Genomic DNA, 21,183 nt, shown 5'->3' on the forward strand with positions numbered 1-21,183 from the left:
GCACTTTGGGAGGGCCCAGATTTCTTCAGCTCTTCTGTGACTGGCGTGGCTGAGGGCACAGCCCGACTCCCTGGGTGAGCCCAACGTGATCTGGCTGGCTGTCAATCTGCGGGGTCCCTCCTGGGAGCACAACTCCTGTGCACAGGATAAACCAAGGCTGGGATGTGCTGTGGCCCAGAACCCAGTGCTGCTGCCAGAGCTCAGCTCCAGAGCACAGGAGGAGCCGGGCAAGGGGATGGGAAGCAGCGACAAAACACTGTGTAACCTTGAACACTTCCAGGGATGGGGCAGCCACAGCTTCTCTGGGCAACCTGTGCCAGGGCCTCACCACCCTCACAGCCAAGAATTTCTCCCTAATATCTACTCTAAATCTCTAATCTTTTATTTTAAAAACCGTCACCCCTTGTTCTATCACAAGAGGCCCTGCTAAAAAGTTTGTCCCCATCTTTCTTGGAGCCCCTTTAGGCCCTGCAAGGGGCTCTCAGCTCTCCCTGGAGCCTTCTCTACTCCAGGGGAACCCCCCCAGCTCTCCCAGCCTGGCTCCAGAGCAGAGGGGCTCCAACCCTGGGAGCATCTCCATGCCCTCCTCTGGACTCTCCCCAGCAGCTCCACGTCCTCCTGCTGCTGTTCCCAGGGCTGGAGCAGCTCTGCAGGGGGGTCTCACCTGAGGGGGCAGAGGGGCAGAATCCCCCCCTGCCCTGCTGCCCACGCTGTGGGATCAGCCCAGGGCACGGGGGTGGTTTCTGGGTCCCAGTGCATGTTTCCAAATCGTGTCCAGCCTCTCATCCACCGGCAGCCCCTGCTGTCAGTCGGGGTTTCAGGTTGCTGTAACCGAGCGAGCCGCGTTCTCCGGCAGGTCTCGGAGGGTTCCGTGCGCCGCGGCTTTAAACAGCTGGCAGGGGAGGAAGGGCTGGCCGAGTCCTGCCCAGGGAGGAGTTAGCAACGACGTCACCAAAAAAAAAAAAAAGGGAAATGAATTCTGTCTGTGCCCTGCATGGAGAAACGTTTCCACACAAGGTGGCACCTGTCTCCTTCCTTCCAGCCTCGTGCCGGAGACGCTGAAAGGCACCTGAAAATATTCTTCTGAACATTAACTCCTGGCAAACAGGATGCAGAATCCGTCATTAATTCCCTCATTAGCGATCGCTTTTCCCTGGGCAGTCGCGGTCGGGCCCAGCAGGAATTGCTGCCGCGGTCGGCGCTGGGGCTGCGCAGGAGGGATGGGGTGACCCCTGCTCCGAGTGCCCGGCTCTGGGACACACGGACATCGCTCGGAGCCTCCCAGCTCCGCAGGGGACCCCCGGCCACCCCCGGCAGCCCCCGCCGTGTGGCCCTGCACGTCCCGCTGCAGATGGGCAGAGGTTTATGTGCTCCAGCAGATCTGCCCTGTGCTTTATCTGATGGAGCTTAATGCTTTGGGCCTGTAATTTAAATCACAATTAAGGTATTGCAGAATATCTTCTCGCACACGGTGCAGACCAGTCCCAGCTCTGCTGACGCAGGGAGTGGTTGTGCATTCTGGGATGGCTGAAGCTCTTCAGTCCCACACCTCGCACAGCTCCAGAGATCCCCTGCCCTGGCATGAACAGTGCCTCTGATCCGCAGCCATCAGAGACACCCGGGAGATTAGGAGGGGTCTTATGATCATCTGACCCATGGACTCCCATCTGTAGTTAATTGGGGCTCATGGAGAAGAGCTACAGCAATGAAGTGACCTTCTGAGCCCTGTTTGCAGGGTAAGGAAGGAGCAGGGCTGTCCTGCCACCTCATGCCCTTGGTACCACACTGCCCTGGCTGCACAGAGCCCACTGGGCACCAACTCAACCCCTCATCCTGGAAACAGGGCCTGGCACAGGGCTGTTCCTCCTGAGTATCTCCTCTGCAGCACAGCCAGCAGCCCATCCCACCCAGCCCTTCCCCAGGGTGTGCACACCTGACCACTTCCCCTTCACCTGCATTTTCCAAAATCAGCTCATGGGGTCGTGGGCACCCTTGAGGACACATCACCATTTATTCCTGCTCCCTTCCAGCCTCCAGCCTTAGCTGGTGCCTTTCTATGTTCCTGCCTTCATTGACCACAAGACTTCAGGAAGCCTTGGCAACATTTGGTGGTTTTAAACCTTAAAAACCCTGGCGAAGCCATGGAGCTGCCAGATCCCTTACTTCCATCACCAAGGTCCTTGGTCCTCAGAGTTGCAGAGAAAGGCAGGGATATGTCCTGATAATTTTTAACCCCTCTCATGCTTTTCCCACCTGGTTCCAGCTCCATGGTCTCTGCCTGCCCAGGGCTGGCCCAGTGCCTGGGGGCTTGGGCTCCCACAGCAGTGGAACAGGAGAGCAGGTCAGGAAAGTCTGCAGGACAAACTCTCCCTCTCCAGCCTCCCTGGAGGAGAAGGAGAAAAGTCCTGGGATCAGAAAATGTGCTAAATACAGGGAAAAGGAAAGAAACTGTTTGAAAAAGAAAGAAAGAAAAAAACCCCTGCTTCAAGCCTGTTTGGTGGATCTGGGTGCAGGGAAAAGGGAGCAAAGGGAGGGATGGTCTTTTCATGGTCCTTCATGTGTGTCCACAGGACACTGAAATGCAGAGCTAGCATCAGCAGGACTCCTCTAGAACCAGCATTTATTTCCTTTACCCGTTTCCTTCTCAATAAAGTTGGATAAGGTAGTGTCTGGATGCTTCATTTTGAAATAGTGGAGCCAGTGTAAGTCTGTCATTGCTGGAAGCCCCTAATCCCCCACAGAGTGCAAGAAACCGTCCCAACAGCCATGCTGAGGGAACTCAGACCCTGACAAATCCAGCGCATTGAGCGATGCAGCAGGTACTGCTGAGCCCCCCCTGCTGCCGGGCCAAGGACCAGCTCATCCCCCGCTCCAGCCCTGCACCAGCCGCGGGCACCCCATCAGCAGGGGGGCAGCTTTTGGGGGGCACAGGGCTGGGTCACGGCCACCCAAACCCCCAGACGCTGCCTGAAGAGAAGTTTTTCCTCGTCCTGTTTCTGAGCCCTGACTGGGGCTGACGAGCAGCGTGGTTTGTGAACTGTGCCCTGCGTCATTGGCCTTATTGCCGAAATCTCCTCCCAGCGCTCCCTCCTGCCGGCACCCGCAGGCACCGGCGGCTGCAACAGGCACCCACAAGCCCAGAGACTGAAGGACGAAAGGATAAAAATACCCATATGAACAAAAAAAGAAAAAAAAAAAAAAAAGAAAGAAAAAAGAAAGAAAAAGCCAGGCACCATCTGGATCCCGAGCCTGGAGAGCAGGGAAGCGCCGGGCAGGAAGGGAGCGAGCAGAGAGGGGCTCGTTTGCGGGTGCCACGAGCCGGGGAGCACCGCCGAGCCCGTGCCTGCTCCCACCGCAGCCGGGCTGCACGGGGAGGGACAGCCACTGCCCTGCTCCTCCCGGCAAACTGGGCCCCCGCACGAGCCTCTCTGGGTGCTCCCGGCAGAAAACCAGGGAATGTGGGGCCGCTGGGGAGGACTGGTGGCTGCGCAGGAGGCGGGCAGCCCGCGGGAAGGGGCTGCTGCTGGCTGCAGAGGGATGGAGCGAGCAATGCCATCCCCGTGGTGTGAAGGGCTGGGTCGGCATCCCCATGCCCACAGGGTGAAGGGAACAAAAACCAGCACGAAGAGGGAAAGGGTAAACCCACTGTAGACTGGGCGAGGGGTCCCTGTTGCCAAACTGCCCCACTGCTCATCTTCCTTCTCATTTCAATTCACCCCGTCTGGAGGCATGAAAGGAACTCGGCCTTGGGAAAAGCAAGATGCCAAAAGCAGCGTTTGCTGCTGAGGCAGATCCGAGCGGGGCCGGGAAGAGGCTGTCCAGGACGGGCACCGTGGGCAGCAGTGACACAACGGTGGAGCCGGGCAGAGCCGGGGCAGGGCCTGTGCTCCTGCAGCAAACCTGCGCCGATCCCAGCCAGAAACTGGCAGATTCAAACCCAACTGTAGCCCTTTTCCACAGGTGTGGGGGGACCAGCCTGGTGCTCCCTGAACCTGCGTGGGCAGGTGTGCGTGGCTGCCTCCCTCGTGCCCGCACCTCCCGGGCAGCCCAGGACACCCAGAGCATGGGCACAGCCCGCGCGGTGCCCCGACAGCACCTGGGCAGGGCGGGCCGGTCTCCTGCCTTCCCCACGGTGAATCCCACACGCTGTGAGCGAGGCTACAGAGGGCACAGAGGGAAAAGCGACTCAGCCCTGTCCACAGCTCCAAGGAACATTCCCGCAGCCGAGCGGCAGCGCTCCCGGCAGCGCTCCCGGCAGCGCTCCCAGCAGCGCTCCCAGCCCCTCTGGTGCAGCCACACGGGGCTGGCGGATCAACGGCTCCTTGAATAGCGACACACGTCAGGCAGCTGATTTCTGCCTGAAATAAATGGGTTTGTGGCAGTGCTTCACCTCGGGGGAAACATGTCTTGACAAGCTGCCGTTACTCGCGTGCCCCGAGGGTTTGTGGAGCCTGGTTCCTCCGGAGAGTGTTTTACTGACTGCTCCCGACATCAGGAGCAGCTTTATACCCATAATAAACAAGGCAAAACATGGAGCCAGAGCGAACAGCTGATAAAAATGCACATTTTGCCCCCCGTGTTTGCTGTTCTGGCTTCACAGCACAGAGCCGGGAAGGGGAGGGGGAAAGCTCCGTGCTGCTGGCACGGGGCCTTGCTGCTGTCAGGTAAAACACTCCCTGGTGCTTCTGCTGCTCCCTTACTCCGACTGCCAGGAATCATCACTAGAGGAATGCACCAGACATCCCTTGCACTGTGAATGTTCATCAGCTCTCTGCAGAACTGCTGGGGTGAGCAGAGGCTCACGTGAGTTGCCGGGGTGGTGGTGCAGGAGCTCACTCCTGCTACGGGCAGAACCCGTCCCTCCTGCCCAGCCCGAGCCCCCAGGGGCTGCCGGCCTTCGACAGAGACAGGGCTGCGCTCCAGGCTGATGGAATATCTCATCCATCAGCAGCTCCGGGGAGCTGCAGCAGCAGCACCGCGGGAGGAAGGCAGAGACAAGCTAAGTGGAGAAGGAGCTGCTGGGGCTTGTTGGGAGCAGAGGCTGCACAGCCCCGGCAGGACGCAGCCGGTGGGAGCTTCCTGTGGTGCACAGGCTGCCATCCCTGTCTGCTCTAAAATAGCTTTTAACATGACGAGAGGTGTCGGATGGGCGCGGGAGTGCTGGCTCTCCCCAGCTCCTCCCTTGCCGAGAGCCTGTCTACGCTGCCGTATGTTCCTGTGCCGTAGCCTTCATCGGGCTTTATTTGTCATCCTCCAGCACATATGCTAACAGCTCCACTGCCTGGCACTCGCAGAGGATGGATTTAGCTCTGAATCAGGCACAAACAAACACTCACTCGGGGCAGTGCTCTCTGCTTCTCACCATCCCCACCTCCCCACTCTGCCTCGAGGAAGGGAGACAGGCAGGTGGTTGGGCTTGACGAGCACAGCAGGTCCCTTTCAACTGAAAGTAATTTATTTTAGTACCCTCTCCTATCCTATTCTATTCCATTATTCTAATCTATACATCTATTATATTCTTTTCTATTATTCCACTCCATTTCATTCCTCTGCCATGGCAAGCATGAGGTAGGAGAAGAACAGCCACACTTCAGTTTGGGATACACTGAAAGCCATCCCAAAGGAGAACGACCATGAGAAAAATAACCACCAAGGAGAGAACCAAACGTGAGGGACTTTTTGTACTGGCCAGACAGGCCCCAAAACCTTCATGGCTGTGGCAGCTGCTGTCCCTTCTCCTTGGCATCAGTTCTGGGAAGCCAAAAGCACAATCCAACCATTTCCCTTGGTGCAATCGTGTTTACTTAAACAGAACACGCTTGTTCCTTTTACCTTGGGCACAGCAGGGACAATCACTGCAGGAACATTGCTTACACACCAGTTCTCAGCCTGCCATTCCAGACAGAGCTGTGGCTCCAGGGGATTCTGTCCCTGCTCACTCAGCAGGGCCACCCTCCAAAATCTCTCCCCTTTGCCCCGGGCAGGGCACGAGGGAGATTCCTGCCTGGGACTGAGCACACTGGGGGCAGAGGCTGTGGTGGGGCAGGGATGGGGCTTCACTGACCATCAGGCAGGGATGTCCCGATGGCCCCTGGCTGTGTTGGAACACTGTTCAGTTCATAAGGAAATATTTACCTTAAGAAGTTGTATATGTGCTCCAGGAAAATGTTTTGTTGTGGGATGATTTGAACCTTGCCAGGTGTGGCCAGAAATACTCCACCACGAAGGCACACATGGAAACATTGCCTTTACCAGCCCAAGCAGCCACCTCCACTCCTGGGAGTGCTGGTACGGGGCTGTACTCACTCCCTCCCTGCCACAGGATCACTCACATGTCCAGCTGTCTGTCCATCTGTCTACCCACCCATCGGTCATTCTGACAAATCCCGCCTTTCCCTCCAGCACCGAATCCTTGTTCCCTGACCAAAGCCCTGCCCCCAGCCATGCCCGTGGGGATGCAGAGTGCTGTGGTTGGGCTCAGCCTGCTGCAGAGCCTGCTCTTCACAGGGCAAAGATGCTGCTGTGGCAGAGTGAGACCAAGGTCCTACTCCTCTGAACCCCCCGGGGCTGTGAACTGCCAGTCAGCGTTGGAGCCGCTGCTAAACAGTGGAGCAGGGTGAGGACTTGTGCCGTTCCTTCCCTGTCAGCCACGCTCCCTTTGCAAGCAGGTGATTGCTGTGCCCCCTCATCCCACGGTCTGATCTGGGCTCGACGCACGAGCTGTTCCCTCTCCTTCACACACCAGCAACAGTAACACTGTTTGGCCCCATGTGCCAAACCAGCTGCTCAGTGAGTGCTGGGTGGCTGCCCAGCCCCAGCCCAGCCCCACCGTGTGGGCAGTGGGCACACGGGGTGTGTGGCTTGTGGCTCGTGGCACGGGCAGGGCAGCAGCCAGTGCTGCCTCCGGCCCTGTGCCCCCGCTGGAACACATCCCCATCGGGAGCCAGGGCTGCTGGAGGTGGGTGTGGCACAGGGGAGCCTCGTGTGCCTCCACCAAACAAGCCCAGAGAAGGAGGAGAACCCATGGGAAGACTCGACGTGAACCCCCTTCCCCGGAGCGTTCCCTGCCGCCACTGGCAAACAGCAGCAAACCTTGCACAGTGTTCCCAAACCAGGGAACGCCCCCTGGACACGACTGTACAGCCCTGGGGGAAGGCCACGGCACGAACCACCATGTGCCTGAAACATGGAGCCTTCTGCAGAAAACCACAGCAAACAGGGTGACTTCGGCAGGAGGAAGCTGTGTGCAGCCTCAAGTAAAATTTTGTGTGCAGTCTGGTGCTCTCTGAAAGGGAAAAGAGTCTCCAGACCTGTATTCTTCAGGAGTGCTGTGGAGCGTCAGTAATAAGTCATCTTTGGCAGGCATATGTGAACAGCATCCGGGGAGGGAGAATTTCATCAGAGCAGAGAAATCCTTCCAGCCTGCCTTTGGTACCACTCCAGCCAGCCTGAAATATCCCTAAAGGCTCTGCTCCCTCCTTTCCTCAGAGCCATCCTGACCCTGTCTTGGGCAAGGTACCCAATTTACATGTTCCTGGGCCACTGGTTTGCAATATTTATTTATTTTTATACGGGGTTTTGCAATTTAAGGGATTTAGATGGGTATTTGCCAAGCAAAATGGGCATTTGCCTGGCAAAAGGCTGCCTCAGTTACAGCAATTTCCTTCCCTGCCCCACTAGTGAAGTAGGGCTGTGTTACTGCCTGGATGCCAGGTGCAAGCAAGCCCCACAGGATGTACTTTCACCCAGTAATTAATTACCTAGCACTTATCTAATTAACCAGAGTTTCCACCTACCATTCCCAGAGGCCAACAGCAAATGCCAGATTCTGCCCCTCCCACCACTGCCTAAAATACCTTCCAGTGTCACATCTGTCGTTGGGACAGGCAGCAGGACCAGCATCTCCAGTCTCCTCCCGCTCCTGAGGGAGCACCACAGCCCTCTACAGCCCCGGGAGCACTCTGGCTCCCCCTGACCTGGAGCAAGGCTGACCCAGCCCCCTGACGGGCTCCTGGGCTGCAATGGGGCCGTGGGACAGCGAGAGCAAACACTGCTGGCTGGGCACTGCTTAGAGTGAAGTCAGGAGCTGTTCTGAGCTGGGCTGGAGGTTGGCTACAGCCCAAACTCTGTCTCTGTGCACCCCAAAATGCAGGGAAGTTTGGATTTGCACTGACTGGGGCCAGAGAAAGGCACGGCCGGCAGTGGTGTCTGGGGCACCAGTGGTGTCCGGGGCACCAGGGCCCAGAGAGGCACAGCCGAGGGTGGGAGCACAGTGACAGCCAGCTCGGACAAACCCTGTCACCCCAGGGTGCACATGTGCCCACCCTGTCAGCCGGAGGGCACACAGTCCCTGCCCCGGGGCCAGCAGGTCACTGGCCCTGGGGCCAGCAGGTCACCGGCCCCAGCACTGCCAGTCGAGGCCACTGGTGACGCACTGGCCCAAAGAGCCCGTCTGGGAGGAGCCTTGGCACCCGAGGGGACGCGGGGACCAGGTGAAGGGGACAGGCCACTGCTGACCTGGGGAGCCACACAAAGCACAGGAGGTATTTAAGCCCCTGCAGAGCCCCCTGAAACCTCTTCTGAGCTCCAAACCCTGAGGGCTGAGGACACAGGGTGGTTTCCTTACCTTTTCAGCAGGGGATCACTTTCAGCTGACTCTGGTAGAGCCACTATGACTGAAACAACAGGTTACTCAGGGTGAGTAACAGGGGAACGTTTGAATTTGTTTTAATCAGACAAGAAAAATGTTCTTTGGGTTTTGTTTAAGCCTCATTTATAAAACCTACCTGCACTGTTATTTAGTTTTTTCCCATCTCTTACAGCAGGTGGGAAGGGACAGCAAACCAGCCTCCTGCTGCCTGCAAAGTCTGGATTTAACTTGCACCCATCCTACCAGACAGTTATTTGGGGCAATACAAGTGTGAAACCTGGATTTGCTAAGAGCTTAATAAGCTGTCACATATACAGAACAGCACAGCACATTACCCCTGGATATTGCTGGCAGACCTCTGTGAGGGAAAGAGCTAAAATTGCCATTGACAAAATTGATAAATACCAAGAAACATTTTTTGCCAAATACACAGATATAACAGAGGTGTCAAAGAGGCTGCCTGGAGCAGAAAGGCAGCTGCTCTAGATGCCACACAGAGGTGTCTTTTCTCTGTCCCATCCCCATGACATCAGGGCTGTGTGTACCCTCATAGGTTCCCCAGGCTGCCCTGTCCTGCCCGTTCCCATCCCTGTGGGCACTACCCAGCACCCCAACCCATCTCCTCCCTGTCTCCCCACAGGGGTGGGTTTGTCCATGTTAAAAACCCACACTTGGACTCGATGGAGGAGGACATCCTGTACCACTTGGACTTGGGAACGAAGACACACAACCTGCCAGCAATGTTTGGGGACATAAAGGTAAAGAGCAGGTGCAAAAGTGAGGCAGCAGTTCCCTCCTCCACAGGTTCTCCAGTCCCATGTCCCATGGCCCTGCTGACCCATGCCAGGGCCCCACTGCTGCCAATGCTCCTTCCAGGCCGGGGGCTGGCTGCTCAACAAGGGGACTCAGCCACCCAGGGCAGCCTGGGCAGGGAGGTTGTTTGTCCTTGCTTGTTTTGGGCAGAAATCCCAACAGAAAATTACCCTTTTAGAAACCTGTAGCTCCATAAAACCTGATTTTATATTGGCCCCACACTGGACAACAGACGGAGGAGGCATTTGTCCAAAGCATTTGATCATCATCTACTGGAGACAAGGGGAGGAGGATGTATTATTTTTGTCTGAGACCTGCTGTCAAAAGCCTGTCACGATGGCATCCACTTCCATTTCAAACTGGAGCCTTTCCCCAGCGGTGCAGGGGAAGAACTGCAGTGTCCGGGGCTGGAGCAGCCTGGCACAGTCTCAGCACAGCCCTGCTCCCGTGGGCTCCTGCTGTCCTGCACCCTGGCAGCAGGATCAGCAGCCTTGCTGCCCTTACAGCCAAATGCTCAACCCCCTCCTACCTTCAAGGACCGTTTTTTCCTTTAAGATGTAAAATTTGTCCTTTTTCCGCCCTGACTTTACGGTCTCTGTGCCATCAGCAGTGCTCAGCCATTGCAGTCGGCACTGTCCATAGAATAAATTCAGTGGGAAGCTCCTCCAACGTCTGGGTTTGCTATGCTGTCAGTGGAGACACTAACAGCCTAAATTTGCTGAGTTAGTTGAGATTTTCTTGCCTAGGACTGATACCCAAGTTCATGCAGCTCTACAGCTGCCTGGACCCAGCATAGTCACCACCCTGATGGAGTGACAGCCTGGGTTTCTTGTTAACCCCTGGTTTTGGGACCCTCAGTTGTTCCGATGTCCCTTGACTGCTGGCGGGGGAGCAGCATCCCGCTGCTTTCTCCGGGGACACGTGTCTGGCGCAGCCACCACGGCCACATTCAGCCTGACTCTTGCTGCCCGTTTTAGCTCAGAAGTAGCAACATATTGCTATTTTATTTCCAGTTCGTCTGCGTGGGCGGCAGCCCCAACAGGATGAGGGCGTTCGCGCAGTTCGTGCAGCGGGAGTTGGGCCTGGCGGGCGCCGGGGAGGAGCTGCCGGACATCTGCGCGGGGTCGGACCGCTACGCCATGTACCGGGCGGGGCCCGTGCTCTCCATCAGCGTGAGTTCTGTGCTGCTCTCCATCAGCGTGAGTTCCTGTGCCGATCTCCATCACCGTCAGTTCTGTGCCGCTCCCCTCGGGGCCGCACCGCGGGGCTCACGGCAGCCGGACAGCGGGGTCCTGTCTGCTCCGGCCACGGGGACAGGACCTGTCCCTCCCACGCCTCCGCCTCCCCCAAGGCTCACCGGCAGATTTTTTCCCCCTTTTCGGTGTTCAGCCATTACCACCAGTGCAACCTCTCAGCCGTGGCAAAGCTGCTTCTGTTTGAATCACATTCCTCGGCACCCTGCAGGCTCCGCTTGGAAAGTGCCGTATTAACACACACACATTCTGCTCAGCCTGGGTCTGGCAGTTTGAGAGGCAAAGACCACTTCCCACCATCCATGAACCATGACGTGTTGCTGGGAGCGTTACATTGACACAAGCTCTAAAATAAAATCCTGCTTTATTATTAGTTACTCTTTCAGAGCAGGATTTTTGGCACTGCACAAAGGGAAAAGCAAACACAGGCTGTTTTTGGGAGAGTCCTGCTGTCATTTCTTCAGGCACAAGATTAGTCTGAAATGTGACTCACAGGAGATGGAGTCACTCACACGACAGCACTCACGTTTGGTCCCTCTGACAAAACCAAACCAATCCTGACCAAGGGAAAAGCCTGAGGGAATCAATCTGGTCAGATCCAAAGGGAAGAATCCCCACAAGATTTGCTGTTCCTCAGCCTGGCAGCAGCGGTGACACAGCCAGAAGCAAACCCTTGCTGAGCTCAAGGCTGTGCACCAGCACCATCTTTGGCCAGGGCAGAGCCCTCGGCCCATCCCTGCAAGGGGACGCAGGGCAGAGCTCCGGCCGCGGAGCAGCTGCCAACATCACATTTCTGCAAGTTGCTTAGAAACACAACTGAGCTCAAACATACAGGGGCAGGAACACAGATTCCTGCTCTGAATATTTACAATGAAAATAAATTTTTTAGGCATTGGCAAATAACCCAGGCTGATGTTCCAGAATAACAACACACAAAAAGGTTTCATATTTAAAACATGATACAAGGAGAACAGAGCACTGGTCTCACAGCCAACAGAAAGGAGATAAAGCAACACAAATACTGGCTGCGTAAGATAATTAATGGAGCTTCCACGTGTGCTTCCTTCAGGTTTTTGAACATGATAGCAAAACCTACAAAATGTGTGGCATTTTCCAGGGGAAAAAGCAAACCCCATGGCACCAAACACCTTTTGTTCTTAAAGGTTAAGCTGAGGAAAGGACATCAGTCTAGCAACAGAGCAGAAAAGAGATGACCAAGTGAGGGAGGGCTGGGCAGAAACAGCTCCAGACCTGCAGAACATCTGCCAGCCCTGAGGAGCAGCAACAGAGATGGGAGCAGGGCACCACTCTCTGTGGAGGATGGGAACTGGCCAGTGCCAGCAGTGGGGAGCTGGCAGCCAGGCAAGTGCTGGGGACAGAGGGACACCAGGGCAGGGGATGTGACAGGAAGCAGGACAGGTGGCCTGCAAGGCACACAGCAAATGCCTGACCCTGAAACCTGTCCTTACTGAGGGACACGAACCCTTCTGTCGTCCTTGGTGCCCAGCAACGTGGCGGAGACGCTCTGGCCTGGGGTGAGGACAGGCTGGAAGGCACCCGGAGAAGTGGAGGCTCTGGTCGTCCTCGCTGAAATTCACCACTCCCAGAGCACAAGCAAGACACAACAGTGTGAGCCAGCACATGGCATAAGGACAGCAGTGCAAGGGGAAGCTCTTGGAGCATTCAGCTGTTAGGACATGTTTGTGGAGACCTGTCTTGAAGGAGAGGCACCGTTTGTGCACCTGCAGAGGGTCCCCAGGGATGAACACCTTCTCTACTGATGAGGAGAGCCTTTAAATCATCAAGGGGAGGAGAACAGGGTTAGACACTTCACCTGGACAGGCTACAAAGACCCTGAGATGTCTCTTCCCCCTCAAAAAAATCACTGTTGCGATCACCTGGGGAGAAGGCCACAGCGTAACCCTGAGTTTGTGGCGGTCACGTACCTGTCCCCTGCCGCAGCCTCACAGGCACTGACATTTCTCTTTTCTCTCCTTCCAACAGCATGGGATGGGCATCCCTTCCATTTCCATCATGCTCCATGAGCTGATCAAACTGCTGCACCATGCAAAATGCCGGGACGTCACTATTATCCGCATCGGTACTTCTGGAGGCTTAGGTAAGCGATTCATGGTCTTCCTTCAGAGCAAAACAGCTTTATCAAAAAAAAAATTCCAGCAATAGGTCATGCAGTTCTGAGCTTTAGCATTTTGTCGGGTCTCCAAATATCCGTGGTATCCTGGCTTGTGCCAGCACTGGTGTGGCAATAGGACCAGGGCAGTGACTGTTCCCTTGTGCTGGCACTGCTGAGGCACCTCCAATCCTGGGATCAGTTCTGGGCCCTCAAGACAAGAAAGATACTGAGGGGCTGGAGTGTGTCCAGAGAAGGGAATAGAGCTGGAGAAGGGGCTGGAGCACCAGGAGTGGCTGAGGGAGCTGGAGAGAAAAGGAGGTTTGAGGCTGACCCTTTCACTCTCTCCAACTCCCTGGCAGGAGGGTGGAGCCAGGGGGGAGGTCAGGCTGTGCTCCCAGAAAACAAGGGACAGGATGAAAGGAAGTGGCCTCAATTTGTGCCAGGGAGGTTTAAGTTGGATATTAGGGAAAAATTTCATTCTCCAAAGGGCTGTCCAGCCCTAGCACAGCTGCCCAGGGCAGTGGTGGAGTCCCCATCTCTGGAGGGATTTAAAAGCCATGTGGATGTGGCACTTGGGGACATGGATTAGAGGTGGCCTTGGCAGTGCTGGGGAACAGTTGTACCTCCTGACCTTAGATGGCTTTTCTAACCCAAATAAGTCTGTGATCTCTGGCCAGAGGAGTGTTGCAGCTCATGCCTGCACAAGCTGGTGAAGAGACATGATCTCTGCAAGCCAGAAGCAGTTAAAACCCTGTCCCTCAGCACACTCTCGCAATCACTCATCTTGTGCTGATTCTGTACATTTTACTTGTACATCTGTGCTACTGCATGAATTTCAATTATTCTCTGACATCTGCTTTACTCACCAAAAAGAACAGCCCCACAGTCCCACGCAGCTGTATTGAGATTTTCCTGTCACGGTGGAGTTTGGCAGCAGGTCACAGGTGTTAGGAGCTCTGGCTCAGCCTCAGTTTCCCTGTGCCCAGGGATCGAGGCCGGCTCTGTTGTGATCACGGACACGGCCGTGGACTCCTCGTTCCAGCCGCGCTTCGAGCAGGTGGTGCTGGGGGACGTGGTGGTGCGGAGCACCGAGCTGGACAAGGACCTGGCAGAGGAACTGCTCGCCTGCAGCAGGGAGATTGCAGACTTTCCCACACTCATCGGCCATACCATGTGCACCTATGACTTCTACGAAGGTAAAACCACCTTGGTCTGTCCTTCGTGCCCCAAACATAACACCAAGTCTTTGCATTCTTACCTGGACAGAACTATCCACTGTCCCCAAGCCCCAGGAGGGGGGCAGGAACGGACCCACCTGATGTGTGAGGGCCCAGGCAGAGCAGGGGCACCCTCAGAACACACAGTACCTCTGTTGGCACCTTGCTGAGTTTACCACTGCACTGTTCCCTACAGCAAGATTGTCACTTCAGAACTACCAACTCTAGGAAAATGTCAGGCTGCCTGTCAGATTTACGTAAACAAACTTTGGTTACCCTAGAACCCTTTCCTCTGCAAAACTAAATGCTGGTTGCAGAGTAGATGAAATGTAATAAATGAAGAATTAATAATCTGAGCACTATTTATAAATCCTTAGATCTGCTTGTAGATGCAGCCATCTGTGTATTGCTCAAGGCCATGTTTTATTTAAACAAAAAGCCATTTGAGAGGATTAAAGTAGGAAGAGCAGTAAACTGAAGTGCTGTCCCAAGTTAGCCCAGCTGCAGGTAAGCATTTACCTTCACAGCTGAGGTGCACCACGGACCTCAGCAGTGGGGATGGCTTGTCCCCACAGAGCAAAACATCCCCTGCACTTCACACCTGTGGGCTGACTTGGCCCTTTACCTGTGGTGACACCTGCATCGTTCTCCCCCCTGCACAGAGATGCATCATGTTGGCTTCAACATCGAGGGGAATAGGAGTTAACAGCTACTCAAAGGAAAACTTCATGGGCCTCCAACAGAACATGGGCACTGTTGGACTTTCTGTTTGCACCTATGCCCTGTACCTGTGACCTTGCCCAGGGCCAACAGTGACACTTCTCTGCTTCCTTCCCAGGTCAGGGGAGATTAGACGGTGCACTGTGCTCCTTTTCCAGTGAAAAAAAGTTGGAGTACTTGAGGAGAGCTTATGACGCCGGTGTAAGGAACATTGAAATGGAGTCCACAGCATTCGCTGCCCTGTGTGGGCTGTGTGGTCTCAAAGGTGAGTCCTGCCAATTCTACCTCCTCCCTGCACCCTGCTTAACCCCTCTCTAAGGGTTCTGTTTGGTGCCAGAAGGCCAAACACACATTCCTAACAATTTGAACTAGAAAAGGACACTAAAACAAACTTTGTAGCTCAATAAAACCCAAGGCCTGAGAACACGTTGGACAAACCAAACCTTAATCCCCCCCCACTTCTCCTGGCCCTACAAACACATCCTGGCCATGCTGGTGCAGCCACCCCCAGGGTTTGCTGGAGCAGAGCCCGGGTGAGTGGAGGGTGGATGCAGAGCAGAGCCATGGCCAGCAGATCCCCGGGGTCCTGCCACATTGGCCCCTTTGCCATGAGCCCCGGGAGGCAGGACCCTGCTCCATGCCAAGGGTGAAATGCAGGGTCAGGTGCGAGGTGACAGCGCTCCATCCATCCATCCATCCCTCCGCGTGTTCCACAGCCGCCGTTGTCTGCGTGGCGCTCCTGGACCGGCTGGAGGGGGACCAGATCCGGGCATCCCACGAGGTGCTGTGGGAGTACCAGCAGCGGCCCCAGCGCCTGATTGCCGCCTTCATCCGCCAGCGGCTGGGGCTGGGCCCCGCGGGCCCCACGCACCGATCCCAGCACTGACCCCACACACCGATCCCAGCACTGACCCCACGCACCGATCCCAGCACTGACCCCACACACCGATCCCAGCACTGACCCCACACACCGATCCCAGCACTGACCCCACACACCGATCCCAGCACTGACCCCACACACCGATCCCAGCACTGACCCCGCACACCGATCCCAGCACTGACCCCACACACCGATCCCAGCACTGACCCCACACACCGATCCCAGCACTGACCCCACACACCGATCCCAGCACTGACCCCACACACCGATCCCAGCACTGACCCCACACACCGATCCCAGCACTGACCCCACACACCGATCCCAGCACTGACCCCACACACTGATCCCAGCACTGACCCCGGCATGGGCACAGCGGGGTCACACCATGCACTGACCACGGCACGGACACGGCCTGCCACAGCACGGCCCCTGCTCTGGGAAATGGCAAAGAGACTCGGCCATGCTGCACTCCCACAGCAGAGAGCCCTCTACAGCTGAGTGCCCTACGGACACTGCTGTGCAGGAGCTGCAGGCCTCCGGCTCAACTGCAATGGCTCCAACACACGTGCATGTCCAAGGACAGCTCCAACCTCCAACATGGCTGGAATGACACATGTGCACACCCAAGGACAGCTCCAACCTCCAACATGGCTGGAATGACACATGTGCACACCCAAGGACTGCTCCAACCTCCAACATGGCTGGAATGACACACGTACACACCCAAGGACTGCTCCAACCTCCAACACAGCTAGAATGGCTCTGACACACATGCACACCCGAGGACAGCAGCTCTAGCCAAAATTTGCACAGAAAATAAGGCTGTGTTACTGAGCTGCAGGTTGTGTTACTGAGCTGCAGGTTGTGTTACTGAGCTGCAGGTTCCTTGCTCCCGGCTCCACTCATCGTAAAGGACTGTCCTGTTAAGGTCACTCCTGTCCACGGTGATCCTGTAGGAAGGAGATCCCTTTGCTTTGGGCATAAAGCCAAAGCCTAAGTAAATGACATCCCAAAATAATCAGTACTTGTAACCATTATTGTTACTGCTGTTACAGAGGCTGTTCAGACTTTCATTCCTACAGTATTTAAAGATGTGACAAACTGGCAGGTGCCAGAGTTTAAGCACGAGAGGCCGTCTCTGGCTGAGCAGGAGCAGCTTGACCCTTGTCATAGGGTGGGCAGGCTTGGGCACAGAGACCCTTGTGAGGTAGTGGGATGAGGAGCACATAGTGCTGACATAACCTTGACCTGATTTCACATAACTGCATCTTTTACATCCAGCAAATCATCTGCAAGTGTCTCCACAAGCTGGAAGAGACTGAACTGCACCTGGGTGGAATGGAGGGGTTGTTTGCAGAGCGTCCCCTATAGCCTGAAGAATTCCCACAAAATCACTTTCAGTTCTTAAGGTTCACTAACAAGCTTGCTTCCAAATTAATTTGGAACAGTAACTTACAGGGAACTTGCAGGATAACTTACAGAAAGTGTTCAAGGCCAGGCTGGATGGGGCTTGGACCAGCCCGGCCTCGTGGAAGGGTGGGTGGAACTGAATGGGCTTTAAGGTCCCTTTCAACCCAAACCATTTTGGGATTCTCTGATGATTCTATGATATCGTGAAAACTGGTGCCATGAAAAAGCAAATTCCACTTTATACAAGAAAAGGAGACTGGTTCCTGGTTTCCATTCCAAGATGGCAGTTTTTAGCCTCTAATATTAATATGACAGAGAAGAAATCCCAGGACAGGAATCAGTGTCTTCCCAGAATAGACACACATTCCTCCAGTCACTTACCATGCAATCCAACCTACTCTTCCAACTCAGTTCTGCCAAGTTCAAAGTCCACTTCAGAAACTCCCATACTAACAGCAATGTACCTTCAAGCTCTTTGTGAAAGTAATTTAAAACCTCTCAAGGAAAAAGAATACTGGACTTGAATCTCAAAAGATTTTGCACCACTGAAATTATCTTTTAGATCTGCTTTTAAAGGCAAGGAAAAAGATAATCAACTGCCATAGGTTTGGGACGATCCCTTTCTGGGACTTGTCTTGCAGCCAGTCTGTTCCTCACAGCAAAGCACTGCTGTCTCCCCACAGGAACATCCAGCCAGTTGTGAGGTTGGTCAAATGTGTTTTAAAAATAACAAGTTAGCCCAAAGGAGATACCAAAATAAAAAGCACAAATACACAGAGTTGTAATTTTAGCCCAAACTCACAGAAGCTGAGCCCAGACAACGCAGCTCCCACGGCTCAGGGCAGGCTCTGCAGCATTTCCCCACTAAATACCTCAGCTGCCATCCCGGGGTGATGCTGCTCCTGGCCTGGCCCTGTGCTCACTCGTGGGGGTTTGTCACACCAGCTGCCCCCCTCTGGCACCCACCTTGGGGTCTCCAGCAGGTCCCAGCGCTGTGCCCTGAGTGCCCTGCTCGGGGTTGAGGCCGTGCTCAGGCTGGGAGGGCTTTGCCAGCGGAGTTCTCAGTCTGAGGGGTGAAAACTGGACACACCTGTCTCTGCAGAACTTGGATGTGACACACTGACACCTGTAAGGCATTACAGCACCACATTAATGAAGTTCCCATAATTGCCCAGAGACACAAGTGAGGATGTTCAGATCTTTCTGATATTCATCATCCTTAGAAACTTCTGGTCAAAGTGCTAATCTGTAACTTGTTTACAATCATTTTATGCTATCTTTACGTAGGGCTTGAAAACATAATCAATTACAAAAGGAAATAACATCAATTTCCCTTTCAGTTAATAGAATCATATTCAGTAATGTCAGCTCCAAAATAAAAATCCTAGCTCTAATTCTAATTTATAATTTATACTGAAAGACTAATCTGCAATATGAAATTGCATGACTGGCTTGCAGTAAATATGATGCAGCAAATTGGCTTCTAAATATAGACAAAGGTTTAAGTTTCTTCTTATAATAATCAAAGAATATTAGAAACATGCATGGTAATGAAGATTTTATAATTAAAAGATCAAATTCTCAAGAAACTTGGAATGAAAACTGTGGGATTTATTCATGTAACATAATATAATCTAAAGTAACTGCAGTGCAAAGCTATTTTGGATTTCTGCTGCCAATTGAAACCCAAGAGTTCCTGCTCCAGGTGCTGCACATCAGATTGGCCTGTGCTGTGTGTAGGAGTCCTTATGTACAGGTGTCCCAGCTCCCAGTTAAAAGGGACATGGACACTGACACTGCACCAGCCCACCCCCAGCTCCCCAAACCTGCAGCAGGCAGCTGGAACGTGGGGCAGCACTGGGAGAAAGGCTCAGCAGGGTTTGAATGGCTGCACACACGGGGCACTGAGCAGTTCTGTGACACAACCAAAGGGAATTTATTAAAGGTTTGCACCCCTGAAGCTCCTCTGCTCCTGAGACAAGAGGTGGTCTACACTTCAAAAGCTGTAGATTCCATGTCTCTTCTTGGAAGCTTTGGTGGAGGAATTTTTGGCAAAATCTCTCTTGCATAAAGTGTTTTATGCAGTCCAGCTTCTCGGAGAGCGAGCTCGACACGGAGTCTGGGGTCAGAAATGACCTGGTAAAATAAACCACAGCAATGATCAACAGAAACCAAGCAACACCTTCCCCATATACCCAGTGCATCTTACAGGGTATCTGTGGATGTATATGTTTAAAAAGCTTTCAAATGACAGTCAGAAAATTATGGTCATAAAATAAAGCCTTCAAAATAGAGAAGCTTTACAGTGAGCAAGCCTTATCTCACTGTCCATATCCCAATATTGTCCTTTTGAATATTCATAATCACAATCACACAATATGATCACAAACCAAAGAGCCCTGGTTGCCTTTCCTCAGCAAAACTGAGAGTGTAGGTGAGGAACCAAGTGACTTTTAATCCAGCTGCTCCCTGAGGAGCTGCTGCCTTTCCTTATGTTCCCTGTGCACACAGCCCTGACTGTAGCACACAATCCAATCCCTTCCTGGTTGTTCCTATGGAATCCAAGTGCTTCAAACGCCTTTATGACTTTTCTCACACTGTTGCCTTGTGCTTACATGGCAGTGCCACTTCCATTTGTCAGAATGACAATTAATCCCAGGGAAATTACTTCTGAAATTTGTCAGAAGGTTAGTTGACAAAATTTGTAAGCCTCTTTCCGGAGACATTGCCCCAGCTGTCACTCCTGGTGTTTTTATCTCACCCACATCATAGTCTATATTCCACTGCCCGTGTTGCTATTTAGGATACACCGTTAAGACATCTGTGCCCACAATAGCTCACACAGGATCCCAGCCAGTTACCTGCTCCTCACTGTACGTGTGCAGCCTGAACAGGGGCTGCTGCAGCTCAAACTCCTGGTTGGCCCCGATGCCCAGCCGGGCCCTCGATGCCACCGTATCAGCCACTGCTCTGGCTGGGTCTGATTTTGCAACAACAGCAACCTGAAACACAGGACGTGAAAATAACATTCACCCTGTGTAGAGCCAAGGTGAGAACAGGCTTTTATCAGTAACACACCCTTTGAGAACATGATCATTCCCTGCCTTTGCACTGCAGCAGTGCGTGGGGTCCCAGCCTGGGCCCAACAAGGACGTGAGAGAGAAGCAACAGCACCCTGGGCTCTCCAGCAGAGCCTGACATGAGCTCCAGTGTCCCAAGACAGTCACCACAAGGACCCAGAACCTCACAATTCTGCCATACTCACAATTCCGGGAAGTCCAAACTTTCAGGTTGGTAGTTCCCAATTTTTACAGAGTCATGGGCAACAACATTGAGTGATATGCCCCAAATAACATAACTCTGGTTTTTTTGTGAAGTGCATCTGCTTTAATTGTGTAATTTCCTGGAGCTAGATCAGTATCAAAGACTCTCAGACACTGTATTGTGCCAGAATCAATCTTCTTTCATTGCTTACTTTCTTTGTGTTAAAACATTCAGATACAGGCTAATACTACTTTGGAAAAATACAGAAAGATGCATGAGCAAAATAATTAAAGTCAGAACCCCATCTGAATGGCTAAAACCAGGAAAAAACAGTTTAAATTTTGTACGATAATTTTTTTGCCCATCTCTTTAATGAAATGTCATCTTTGTATTTACAGCCTGCCAAAATCTACAGGCTGGCTGGATGACTTTACTAAAAAACCTTTTTCCCCCACATACAGAAAAGGCACATACTTCATGAATTCATTTCATTAGTGTGAAACAGAGAATAAATGTTGGTTAGAAAAGTGTAACAAAGTGGGAACTTCCCCATTCTGGGCAAAGGCTGTTCTAGAAGTGTTTTCTACTCTGGCAAGAGAATTGAGTCAGTGGGCAGAGCTCAACAGATCATGACTCCCAACCAGCCTCATGTAAAACCTGATGCAAATGATAATAAAACTCAACCAGGAACCTGGAAAAGATGCAAGAGAGTTATTATTAAAAACGCTTTGATAACCTAAAATAACACTGCAAAATATGTAATTGAATCAGATTTTTAAAAATAAAGCAATACTGACTGGAAATGTGCTCAAGTTCAACAGTTTTAAAAACTACCAAAAGGA

At 53.3% G+C, this 21,183-nt stretch overlaps 3 protein-coding genes across 10 annotated transcripts in view; 1 reads left to right on the top strand and 2 right to left on the bottom strand.

Moving 5' to 3' along the window:
* ACVR1 (activin A receptor type 1) overlaps window positions 1-12,921 on the bottom strand; it is a 68,706-nt gene extending 55,785 nt beyond the window's left edge. The window contains exon 1 of one of the 2 annotated variants that reach the window (XM_032693310.1): window positions 12,663-12,921. Coding sequence is in view for 1 of the 2 variants with exons in the window: in XM_032693306.1 (XP_032549197.1) it covers window positions 665-786 (122 nt within the window). In the remaining variant the exon portion in view is untranslated. Of the gene's footprint in view, window positions 1-664; window positions 883-12,662 lie in introns of those variants that run through there. The other variant, XM_032693306.1, reaches the window with a different exon arrangement.
* On the top strand, window positions 8,533-17,658 carry UPP2 (uridine phosphorylase 2). Of its 3 annotated transcripts, none has more exons than XM_032693312.1 (8): window positions 8,533-8,697; window positions 9,291-9,408; window positions 10,477-10,635; window positions 12,721-12,835; window positions 13,777-14,046; window positions 14,906-15,052; window positions 15,504-15,678; window positions 16,055-16,079. In XM_032693312.1, exons 1-7 carry the CDS (start codon window positions 8,672-8,674, stop codon window positions 15,671-15,673), a joined length of 1,005 nt encoding a protein of 334 aa, XP_032549203.1. In that variant the 5' UTR covers window positions 8,533-8,671; the 3' UTR covers window positions 15,674-15,678; window positions 16,055-16,079. The 3 variants fall into 3 exon arrangements, with proteins under 3 accessions (XP_032549203.1, XP_032549202.1, XP_032549204.1); XM_032693311.1 differs by having other exon boundaries at window positions 8,566-8,697; window positions 15,504-15,674; window positions 16,013-17,658; XM_032693313.1 differs by having other exon boundaries at window positions 8,566-8,697; window positions 13,837-14,046; window positions 15,504-15,674; window positions 16,013-17,658.
* CCDC148 (coiled-coil domain containing 148) overlaps window positions 16,533-21,183 on the bottom strand; it is a 53,127-nt gene continuing 48,476 nt past the window's right edge. For 4 of the 5 annotated variants that reach the window (XM_032693302.1, XM_032693303.1, XM_032693300.1 and 1 more), the window contains 2 exons: window positions 19,939-20,079; window positions 18,995-19,213 (listed from right to left, as the gene is read on the bottom strand). In XM_032693302.1, the coding sequence (XP_032549193.1) occupies window positions 19,067-19,213; window positions 19,939-20,079 (288 nt within the window). In that variant the 3' untranslated portion in view covers window positions 18,995-19,066. Of the gene's footprint in view, window positions 18,204-18,994; window positions 19,214-19,938; window positions 20,080-21,183 lie in introns of those variants that run through there. The other variant, XM_032693301.1, reaches the window with a different exon arrangement.

The sequence above is a fragment of the Chiroxiphia lanceolata genome, chromosome 7, assembly GCF_009829145.1.
Source record: "Chiroxiphia lanceolata isolate bChiLan1 chromosome 7, bChiLan1.pri, whole genome shotgun sequence".
NCBI lineage: Eukaryota > Metazoa > Chordata > Aves > Passeriformes > Pipridae > Chiroxiphia > Chiroxiphia lanceolata.